This window comes from Dendrobium catenatum, unplaced genomic scaffold (assembly GCF_001605985.2).
Source record: "Dendrobium catenatum unplaced genomic scaffold, ASM160598v2 fragScaff_scaffold_1608, whole genome shotgun sequence".
NCBI lineage: Eukaryota > Viridiplantae > Streptophyta > Magnoliopsida > Asparagales > Orchidaceae > Dendrobium > Dendrobium catenatum.
Genome location: NW_021320070.1, coordinates 7,043,137 through 7,055,427, shown reverse-complemented (window position 1 = coordinate 7,055,427; position 12,291 = coordinate 7,043,137). Strand labels below are relative to the sequence as shown.

The 12,291-nt window shown below is 33.5% G+C and overlaps 1 protein-coding gene across 4 annotated transcripts in view; it reads left to right on the top strand.

The window, feature by feature from the left end:
* Positions 1-4,994: 4,994 nt before the first annotated feature.
* The window catches only part of LOC110106405 (endonuclease V), a 61,012-nt gene continuing 53,715 nt past the window's right edge, over positions 4,995-12,291 (top strand). For 2 of the 4 annotated variants that reach the window (XM_020836307.2, XM_020836308.2), the window contains exons 1-6: positions 4,996-5,317; positions 5,444-5,532; positions 5,659-5,929; positions 7,144-7,206; positions 8,539-8,578; positions 11,698-11,762. In XM_020836307.2, coding sequence (XP_020691966.1) covers positions 5,471-5,532; positions 5,659-5,929; positions 7,144-7,206; positions 8,539-8,578; positions 11,698-11,762 — 501 coding nt within the window. In that variant the 5' untranslated portion in view covers positions 4,996-5,317; positions 5,444-5,470. Of the gene's footprint in view, positions 5,318-5,443; positions 5,533-5,658; positions 5,930-7,143; positions 7,207-8,538; positions 8,579-11,697; positions 11,763-12,291 lie in introns of all 4 variants that reach the window. The other 2 variants (XM_028700925.1, XM_028700927.1) reach the window with 2 other exon arrangements.

Here is a 12,291-nt window from a genome sequence, read left to right as displayed (position 1 = left end):
TAAAAGCTATTTTAAGAAACAATAAGAAAGAAATCCCAAATGAAGTCTTAGGCTTCGTTTGTGACAACTTTATTATTGTTTTTAAAAACAGTTTTTTAGCACAAAAATTTTTGGAATTAAAAACTTTTATACTAAAAAGCTATTTCGGAAAGCTGCAAAAAAGTTATCCCAAATAAAATCTTAGTCTATTTTGATCAATAAAAGTTCATATCAAAATAACATATAAGCTCAAATAAAAAAAAAAGTTTTTCATTATGCTTATTCGAATCAATTTGATTGTTTTTTTTTTTTTGACAAAACCTTACATTTAATTCAAAAATTAAATAAATCGATGAAGAAAATCAAATTAAAATAAAATCAAACTAAAAATTCCATATCGATTTGATTAGGATTAGGGGTGTAAGCGAGTCGAGTATCTGCCTTATCAAGCCTGGCTCGTTTAACACTCAATTGGCTCGAACTCGAGCTCGAGCTCGAGTTCGAGCTCGATTAGTAAACTCGAGCTCGGCTCGTTTAGAAAAAGCCAAGCTCGAGCTCGTTTGATTGGCTTGATTCATCAATTAAAAAAAAAATGGAAATTTTTTCTAACACTTTTTTTTAAATTATGAAAAATAACTTAACTAATTATAAAATGTCCACAACTTTAACTTTTAATTTCTTTTAAAAAAATTTAATTGTAGAAGAAATCAATATATAATGAGCAATCATCTTTCTTTAAAAAAATTTATTTTAAAAAATGATCAATATCAAGTGCAATTTTTATGCAATTAAATACAATTAAAACTTGATAAATATGAAAAAGAGCATTCATCTCAAAGTTAGACCAAATTCAATATCATCACATCATTACAAAAAAGTAATTAGAATTATACAATCTGTTAAACTCGATCCTAGTACAACATTATTACATTAAAATTGTCTTGTTCTCGTTATCTGACCAAATTTTTTCTTCTTGCTCATCATTTGAACAGTTTGCAACTTTCCATTCTCCGAAGAAATTGATTTCCTGTTTACATTAAAAAAAAAAACAAGCAGACAAAGCTCATGTTAAGAATTTTGCTGGCAATTAACAAGCACACAAAGTCATGTTAAGAATTTTTTTGGCAAATAACAAGTAGACAATGTCTGGAGTCCAAACCAATTATCGGAACTAAGACAATGGAAAAATTATAAGACATTACAAATAGTCACAGACTCACAGCTCTAACCTCGGTTGGGAGAACAAGAAGCTATAACTACTCGGTAGGGAAAGTTGAAAGTTTGAAAAATTGAAAATTACAGTTTTATTACAGTTGAAAGTTTGAAAACACAAGAAGACTATTTCATATCAAACATATCACTGTAGGGAGAACAAGCAAGCTTCATATATATATAAAGTTACTACCATTGCTGCAAATTTTAGATTGTAGAAGCTAGAACTATGGCAATGCTTACCAGCTAGTGAAATTAAATCATAATAAATAAACAGCATACTGACCTTTCTTCTGGACTCCAAACATGCTTCCACTAATTAAATTTACATCTGCCAAAATAAACAAATTTTATAAATCAACTGCTTAATAATGTCTTAGTTAATTTATGCAAAAGAAAATATATTTCTGACCTCCAATTTTCTCAAGTAATCGGTAGGACAATCTCCACCTCTTCATCCTCTTCCTCCTCCTACAAAAGCAAAGATAATTGAATATTCATATGTAAGTATTTGGGATACCAAACAAATGTCTTATATCTTGAATGTAATATCATTACCTTAACCCTTCCCTTCAAGCCATAGTGGCAGCGAACCCAGTTGGAGCCACAAAAGAGAGCTTGCACAGTGTCAACCCCTAATTTTGATTGATATGTATCAACTACTCTTTCTCCAGGACTGAAAGTGGACTCTGAAGCAACTGTACTAATAGTAATATATAAAATATCCACTGCCATTCTTGAAAGTATGCGATATTTGGCTTGATTGTTTTTCCACCATGCTATCACATCAAACTTCTGCCCTTCACTACAAAGTTCTAAGCCATCTTCCAAGTAGTTGTCTAAATCTGATTTTATAGGCCTAGTGCTTGTTTTGGATGAGACAAATGAGGTGAAATCATGCCAACCACTATATTTTTTAGAATTAGATTGATGGTCTACACTTTGCAATGAATTGGTTGTGCTTCTTGAGCTCCCTCCCGCAATACCACCATCACCATCCAATTCGGTTTCAGAACTTCTAACATATTCCTCATACATTTCATAGAGAAGACATCTAACATGTTGCACATTCCTCATGCTTTCATCTCCATGATATATCTTAGGGTAGGCAAACTCAATTACAACAAACTTCATTCTTGGATCCATCACTGCACCAAAAGCCATGGGAGATTACATTCACCCCAATATTTATCAAATTTAGCTTTCATCTTCTTAGTCATCTCCACAATAAAATTATCAGTAGAAATTGCCCCCTCGTCCAACACCTTCTTAATGGTACAAATTTGTGAAAGAAATAAATTTGCTGTAGGGTAATCTGTTCCTGAAATAATATCAGTTGGTTCGTTGAAGAATCCCAAAATATCACAAACCTTTTCAATTTTATCCCACTCCTCCTCTGTTGGACATGCAACATATGCCATTTCTCTTTCGTTATATGAAAAAAAAAGCTTCCCTTAATCTTAATGCCACTGTCAACATTGAGTAAGTTGAGTTACAACGAGTTGGGCAATCCATTACTAGTTTTCTAGTAGGATATACTCTTTTCTGTAACTTCCACTGTGAATCAACATAATGAGCTGTGACTGTCATATATGAAATTCTTTGATTTTTTGACTTCCATAAATCTGTGGTAAAACTTATTTTGTTAATGCCCTTTAAAGCATTCTCAATTTTTTTTCTCCCTTTCATACACTTGCATGACATCATTTCGTGTTGTTGCCCGTGAGTATTTCACAAAAAAATGTGACATAGACTTTAAAATTAAGTTGAATCCAAATTCTTCAACAATAGAAAATGATTTCTCATTAATTAGAATGTAATGTGCTATCATCTCCCTAACTTTTTGATGATCATATTTAAATGTTGTCAACATTCCACCATCTTGACTGCTCTAAGAGAATGAGTTTTCTATATCTGATGGTTGGAAGTGTAAGACTTTTTGCTTTTTGATGGCACGAATCCTAGCAGCACATCGGCCCAAATATCTTTTAAATTGTGTAGTTGCTCCAGTAACTCCAATAAGTAGTTGTTTTTTACAATGAACACATTCTCCTTTTTTTTGCCCAGTAGGAAGAATAACTTCTTTGAACTCTTCCCAAACTTTAGATCTTTTTTTTCTTTTATTTCTTCCTATAACATCATCCAACTTCTTCAATATCATTCACTTGATTTTCATTAGTCCACTTTTCAACCTCTTCATCAATGTCATTGACATCATTATGTGTGTTATTCTCATTCATAGGTTGACTACCAACATAAGAGTGAAGATGATCATCATGTCTTCCAATCTCAATATTTGCAGGATCAATATTATCACCTTCCATACTAACCGGTGTTGACATTCTAAAAAAACTGATCATAACATGAGAATTGAAAAATATATTTTACATCTAAAAACTAATTCTCATTTTTTAAAATGCAAGTACGAGAATCAAAGAAGTAATATACATTCAAATGTACATCCAAAAATCAAAGATCAAATTAAAGAACCAAGAGAATCAAAGAATTAATATACATCCAAATATCTTTTTAATATCATGGTTTGTTAAAAAAAATTTGATATTTGGATAATACTGAACCAAATAACCCCTTAACATTGATTAAAAGATCCTTCAAGTCCTTTTTTTAATAAAAAATGGAATAATCAAATACATCAAAATCAAAATATTGGCACAACAAACTAATAACAAGTAAGAACTTCAGTAAAAAAATAAATCTGAAGAAAACTAATAACAAATCTAAAGAAAATTAAAAACGACAAGGACATATTCATAAAACTAATAACAAGTAACACTAAATAAAAATACAATGAATTTTAGAACATGAATATGAACCTTCACTTTAGAGCTTGAATATGAATCTTTAAGATCGTTCTCGTAAACAGATCTGAAGAAAAAAAAAACAAACTTAATAAGAATGATAGATCTGTAGTTCTGTACAAAGAAATGAATAAATAAACAAATCTAGGGAAAATCTGTAGTTCCAGCATACGATCTAGGATTCTAGGGATAAAACATGAGTTAAACAAATATGGAAGAATGAATAAATATCTGAATATGAATTAATATCTGAAAAATGAATCTAAACGTACGGTTATTTACAACTAACATCACTAACCTGAGTTAAACAAATCTGGAAGAACGCCTCCAAAATGCAACTCACCAAACCTTCTCCTGCTCGAGCACAAGAAGAACTTCAGCAAAAAAACAAAAGACAAACTGAGGAATGAAGAAGAAATGAGCAATTAATATAACTCCTAATGTGCTTTACGGACCTAATCGGAGAAGCTAATAACTCGAGCACCAGAAGAACGAAGCCAAGAAGTGATGCCCTAGTGCTCACGAAGGGGAAGGACGATGCACTCGTCTCTACCTCACGAACGAACAATCAGACCGGCTCTTCAATAGGTTATTAAGTTTATTTAATTTTACTAGCTCCGGACCTCCGGTTTTTTTTTTTCGCCCGGTCTAAAATTCCCGCTCACTCAGGCCGTCACGCGTAGATGGAAATATGGAATTCACAGTTTTGCACAGTCCGCCTTTTAATCGAGCCGGCTCGACGAGCGCTCGAGCCGAACAAGACCTAACTCAAACTCGAGCTCGATAACACACCGAGCTCGAAATTCTGCTCGAGCTCGAGCTCGAAACTCGATAAGCTCGACTCGCGAGCTCGTTAACGAGTCGAGCTCGAGTCAGCTCACGAGTCGGCTTGACTCAGTTACACCCCTAATTAAAATTGCCAGATTATTCAAAATATTTTTTTTGGCACGAACCACCCTGTCTATTTGAAAATTTCGTTTCAATATTTGTGAGACATTCCAAATTACAGCTCAGATCCGCGTGAAAACTGGATTGAAGTGGACCGGAGCTGAAGACCTAGAAGGAAGTTGGTGGCGACGCTAGCGGCGGCGGCGGCGGCGTTGGCGGGATCAAGAGAACATCTGATTTCTCTTATACCAATCATCTGCTTCAAAACTGAAAAGGATTCAGCTGTCTTTTTTCTACCATTTTTCTGAAACGAGGATTTAGGTTTTAACAGTTTGTAACGGGAATCAAAGATCCGGTCTTCCACTGTTTCTGAGTCGTTGCATCACGCGTGGACGATATTTGGTTTTGCTTATTGGAGGGTTAGAGAGTTCTTTCTGTTTTTTCAAATTTCTTTTAATTACAAATTTAATTATGGCTGGGAAGGTGGAATGTGGCATTTGAAAGATTTTCAGGGTTCTGATTTCTAGAAATGATTTTATTTTCAGGTTCCGTTATTGCATGAGCAGTACCGCATGGATTTTTCCTCCAAAAATATTTCCTTTGACAAGGATTCATATCAGCAGGAATGGATTGAGTATGTTTTCACTATTTTACTTGCTCGTTGGGTGCACTTTCAACTTACAAAGATCTTTTTATAAGTTTTCTAGAAGATGCTCTGCGCATCCCAACCATCTTATTGTTATCTGCTTTGATTTATTAGGATTCAAGATAATCTAAAGAAGAAAGTGGTTCTAGAAGATGATTTCACGTGGAAAATATCACCACAAGGCTCTTGTTTGGATCAAGCTGGCAATGTCGAGAGTCTTCAGTATATTGGAGGGGTTGATGTGAGCTTTGTGAAAGAGGACCCTTCTTTGGCTTGTGGTGCCCTTGTGGTCTTGAATGCTTATACTTTGAATGTTGTTCATGAAGAATTTGAAGTTGTTCGATTGAAAGTACCATATGTTCCTGGTTTCCTTGCTTTTAGAGAGGTTTGACTTCTTGATATGATTCCCTGAATAATTTCTGTTTTTTTTTTTTTAAATTATCTGCCATCTTTTTCAGATTTCAACAATCCTTTAAGGTAATCCCTTCATCTGGTGACTGGTTGAGTCTATTTTGGAAGAGGAAATTTTTTTGAATTAATTCCATCCCATGAATTGAAATTAAGGCTTTGAAACGGCTTTCTTATTGCTTCTTAAAGCAGCTTATTAGTACAAACATTTTATAGATCTCCTATTCATGGATTAATAGAAGTCATGTTCTATGCTTCAATCAAGGATTATTTAAAACTAATTATGAGATAAAGATAATGAGAAAATCAAGGAGGATTTAAGGATGGACCTGAGCCCCTATCAATGGATGAAATGAGGCTGCCAATAGCGTCATATGAAGAGGTGGCATATCAGGCCTATTAATGAAATGTCCTCTTTTTGAAGTAGGTCCAATATTGGCTTGATGTAGCTTATATAAATTAAGAAACGCTTAAATATCTAATCTAATTTGGTTAGGAGTAGCCTATTGTAATGATCCATCCTTTGATTATTCTGTTAGCTTGGTTAATTGATCAACTAGATAGGTGTGGAGAGCCTCCTAGATCACCACTTGGTGCCGGGGGCTCTCGGTTGGATCGACTGATTTAGCTTAGTCTGGGTAGACTAGGCAGCTTCAGGTTAAAAAAAAAAATGACTATTAAATGTATATTGACTATTTAGGGAGTTCCCACATGGGCGATTGGGGCTTAATGTTCTTATTCCCAAGTTCTACCTGCATAAGGATCATCTTTCATAAACAACTATAGAAATTCTGAATTCAAGGGTAACTCCTACGTAGTCTGAGATATTACTCCATAAGACTACAACTCACACCTTCTTTTGCCGTATAAATTCCTCAGAATAAATCCCCTCATTGGCAAATAAAGCATAAATATATTTAGTTATACCTTTTTCTTTGAGGAAATGGAGTTCGGCGGTGGTTTTGCTTTGTGTTGGTGATTGCTTGGGACATATTAAAGATCTCAGCTATTTTAATGATAGAATGTAATCATCTTCAATAGGTAAAGGTTTGCAATGGTTGTAATAAACTTTGTTGCAAGCACAATGTAATTAGCGATCTTTTTCTAATTTGTATAAAATTTTTCATTGCTTTGTTTGATCTTACCGTTTGTGTTGTAACTCATCGGTTGATATTAATTTAATTTTTGCAGGCTCCTATAATTCTTGGAATTTTGGACAAAATGAAGCAGAAAGCTCATCCTTTTTATCCACAGGTGAATCTTTCGCTCTTTTGGCGCAGTTGGTTATTTGTTTGAAAATACATTTTCAGTGTGCATCTTTTCTGGTTTTTGGTGTGATTACTTTTTGACTTTACGCTATTCGCTGGAGTCTGAGTGGTAAATCAGATAAAACAACAACAAACATCAACAACAACAACAACAACAACAACAAGCCTTTATTTCACTACGTGGAGTCGGCTACTTAAATCCTTTTTCTCCATTGTGCCATGTTAAAAGTTAAATTCTCATTTAAATCTAATAAAGAAAGGTCATTTCTAATATTTTCTAACCAAGTCTTTTTATGTCTCTACATTTTTTAATATAAGTCAAATACTGAAATATAATACATCTACTTTCCTAACCGGGTCATCGGAAGGCTGCCGTTTTATGTAACCAAACCATTTAAGGTGACTCTCTCTAATATTATCTTCCATTGGAGCTACTTCAACCTTTTCACGTATATGCTCATTTCGTATCATGTCTCTAAGAGTAAAGTCACCCATCCACCAGAGCATCCTCATCTCTGCAACACTTAATGTAATATTATGCTCTCTTTTAATGGCCAACATTCTGCACCATAAAGCATTGCAGTTCTAACCACCATCTATAGAATGAGTGGTAAATCAGATGTGTGAAATGAATTCTGATTTAAGCTTGTAAATTAAGTTTTTTAATACATCTAAACTACTTGATTTTCTGAGCTTTGCAACTCAGTTGCACCTTCTTTCTCACATGTGGTGTATTGCTTATTATTTATTTATATGCATGGCTTTGTCTACTTAAACCTCTTTTGTTTGTAAAAGTTATCCTATGCAATATTATTTAGCCATTCATGAAATGACCTTTTGAGAAGTTTTTTAACATTGATAATTAATTAGAAAAATCTCAAAATAGTTCCCATACTATTCATGTGTGATCAATTTAGTCCTAGAATATCACATTTCTCCAATTTAGTCCCACAATTAGACAAAAATAATAAAAAACGGGCTCTCATATTGTAATTGTGATAATTGATCCTGATTTAGTTCCAAAGTTATCATTTTGAATCAATTTTGTATAATCAATAGATTAAATATGAGCAACTTAATATATCTATGATTAAATTTTTCATATACGAATAATTGGGGGAATATTTTGAAGCTTAGCCTGATAATTAATGAATAATAAAGCATTAAAACAAAAGGAGATTGCTATTACTTATATTCTGCCTCAATCAATTAATTTTTTGAACTTTGATGCATTTTTTCCCATAAATTTTCTGCCTTGGTTTTGCAGTTTAGCATCATTGAGTTGCATTGAAACAGATTTTTTTCCTTATTCCAACAGTTATTAATGGTTGATGGAAATGGGATACTTCATCCTAAAGGTATGTTCTGGGGTTTATTTTGTTTCAACAACAACAATAAGGTTTGGTTTGGGACGGCTTTCTTTCTGCTTCTTAAAGCTACTTTGTAGTACAAAAATTTAAATTTTTATACTAGAAAATTGCTTTAAGAAGCAGTAAGAAAGCCGTCCCAAACAAAGCATAAGTCTTATCCCACTACATGTGGTCAGCTAGAAATTTCTTTTGTTTCTTTCTGAATATGAAATCTTCTTTGACCAATGTTTCTGCACATTGTTACAGAATTCTATATTCAGTTCATATATTCAATCTACTTATAACTTGCTAGAGTAAGACAATACCTAATAAACAGGATACTAATGCAACATAACTATAGTTGATATCAATAATGAAATAGTTTACAATCATATAATGTCAGTTGTAGAATAATTTATAAAACATTAATGGGATTAAGGCTTCGTTTGGGTCAGATTTCTTACTGCTTCTTAAAACAGCTTTTTAGTATAAAATTAAAATTTTTGAACTAAAAAATTGCTGTAAGAAGCAGTAAAAAAGCTCTCCCAAATGAAGACTAAATATAAATTTGCATGAGAATATGCATAATTCATCATACATGAAAGCATGTACTCATCCAAACAATTATGATGTCTAAAGTACATTTTGAAGCATATATATATATATATATATATATATATATATATATATATATAAGCTTAAAAAATTACTTTCTCCACAATAATTTCATAAAGCAAAACACTACAGACTTCTCAAACAAACCCTAAGACAACGTTTGGGATGGCTTTTTTACTGCTTCTTAAAGCAGTTTTCTAGTATAAAATTTTTAATTTTTAAATTAGAAAGTTTCTTTAAGAAGCAATAAAAAAGCCGTCCCAAACGAAGCCTAAATTTAATCTAAGTTCGATTTCTCAATTATGAATATAACAATTTACAGTTGTAGGGAGAACTAAAAATAGATAGCATTAAATCTAATAAACATATATTTTGAAGAATTGGGTGTCATATAAATAAACGTCAAAATTTAAATATTAGTATATAATATCTAAGAATTATGTGATGTATATGTAAATCCCCTTAAGATTTCGTTTGGGATAATTTTTTTACCGTTTTCTAAAACAGCTTTCTATCAAAAAATCTTTGATAAAAAAAAAATAAAATTGCTTTAAAAAACTATAATTGGATTTGATTCAATATTGAATAAAATTTTAATCTCTTTTCTCACTGTCGACTGATATTGGATTGGTTACATTTTGTATTTTGTATTAGAGCAACGGTCGATCCTCATCACTTCGATTCCCTAAACAATCTCGAATTCTTCTCCAGCCGCGTCCCGTCCCGCCCTCCCTCATTTACGCTGCAGGGCTCTCCTGCTACGAATCGCCGCAATCCTGCTTGCATTCAACTGGCATTGTCGATACTCCACCCCCACGAATACCCATCGTCGCCTGCTTTCTGCTTCGCCTGAACCTTGTGCGACACGCCACTCGTAACCTGCGCTCCAAGCTCCAGCCGCCTGACCGCCAACGTCAACTGGTTTCCTTCCCTTTTATGCACTAGGCCGCTCCGCTTCCTGATCCACTGGGCCTCCTGTTGCTCATGATCGTCTCAGTTGCCCTCGCTCGCCTTCATTAATTTGTTATTTTGCTGCACGATCCCATCAGTTTCTTCACAAGCTATAAACTACTTCATATTGTTTCACTCAATTTTCACGCTTTCGTTGGGTGGAAATTTGAAATGGGACAACAACCTTTCGCTGCTACGATAGACATGAGCCCTTCGTCACCTTCTGGAGGATGACATACATCGACGTAGATTTCCAGGGATCGACGGACTTTTTTGGTATGGCCGCATGGAAATTGGTAATTGTGAAACTCAAATGTTTCCTTTACAAGTGTACATTCCTCGACCTTTTTTGGATTGTATTTTTGTTTGCTTGCAAATATATTATTCATTGCATGGCCCTTGACTTAAGCTTCACTAAAAGTAAGGAAGGACCACCCGACTACGTCCTGCTTAATTTGTTGAAAAGCTCTTTTGATTTATGAGAAATGCGTGCATCAAATTCTTCTTGCACGTGCACCTTCTGTACGACTTTATGAGCGTATAGTCTTGCTTATTGGGTCGCTCATAATTTTGTTAGCTATACCAAATGAAGCCTATGTTTCCGTATACAGCAGTATTTGCTCTATGAAGAATGTAATATTCAGCAAGTTTTCATTGAATATAATTAGGTAGGTTTGGTCTTACATTAATTTCCCCCAAACACACTAGGATTGTTAGGGCTGCAAACGAACCGAGCCGAGCTGAGTATGTGATTGTTCATGTTTGAGTTCGTTTATCATTAGCTTGTTCAAGTTTGGTTCGTATTTGATTCGAGCTTTATTGTTTATGTTCATGTTTGGTTCGTTTAATTTAAGGGTGTTCATGTTTGGTTCATGTTCGGTTCACGTTCGGTTCGTTTAATGCTTATTGAGCTTTAAACAAACAAGCATTAACGAGCTATGTATGTTCAGCTATGTTTGTGAACATATTTAACAAACAATTCATTGAATAAACAAACATTAAATTTGTTCATGAACATCTTAAACAAACAATCTAGCAAACATGAACAAATGTGAAATGTCTTTTGTTCAGAAAATTAAATTTATAATAAAAGCAGCTGTCTATTTAAAATGAAAATATGATTAATCTATATGAATATATTCTTAAATGAAGCTTACCAGTTGCATTTCTCTCCATTCGAGCTTTTATCGAGCTTAATGCCGAGCTTGTTCACGAACTTCAAATGATGTTGTTCGTGAACATAAATGAACCGAACACATTAGTGTTCAAGCTTGTTTATTTAAGGATCAAGTATTTAAAGTGTTGTTCAAATTTGTTTGTTTAGTTAGTTAAACGATCACAAACGAGTTTTAATCGAACCGAGCATCGAGTAGCTCGTCGAACGCTTGGTTCGCTTGCAGTCCTAAGGATTGTTGAAGTTCATTTTGTAAGAGTTCATATTGTTTATCAAGTTTTATATTATTTTATCTGACATCGAATTCTTATAGTTGCTAACTTTTTTTCTTTTTAGCATCTATATACTTCCCATGAAGTACTTACTTGAAGTACAATGCACCATGCAGGCTTTGGTCTAGCCTGTCATCTTGGTGTCTTATCGAACATTCCTGCTATAGGAATTGGGAAGAATGTAAGCTATTTATTTTCTGTATTTACCACATTAAAATCATCAGTAGTGAAACTTTTCATGAATTACATGCAGCTTTTTTTTGTTGTTGATTGTAGGGGTGGCTTCACCCTCTGAAGAAATTTTATTGCAGACACTTTAGGAATCATTTTGTGTTCCATTTTGTCATAAATGTAATGGACTCAGTAATTTCATGGATTGATGATATTGTTCTCTATCATCCTATTGCCTTAGCAAAAATGGTGAGTTAAAGAAAAAAAAAAAAAAACACACACGCATACAATCTAATTTCCGGACTTGTAGAGGGGTCTTACGTGGATTTAAAATTTTTTCCTATTCTCTTGATAAAATAAATATTCCAAATCATGTTCATGCAACTCTTAAAATTCCTGAGTGCAAGAAAATTGTAATGGAAGAGATCCACACCTTAGAAAATAATGATACGTGGGAAGTTTCTAAACTTACATTAATAAAAAAGTGGATTCAAAAGGATCTTTATAATCACATATAAATTAGATGGGAGCATGCATTG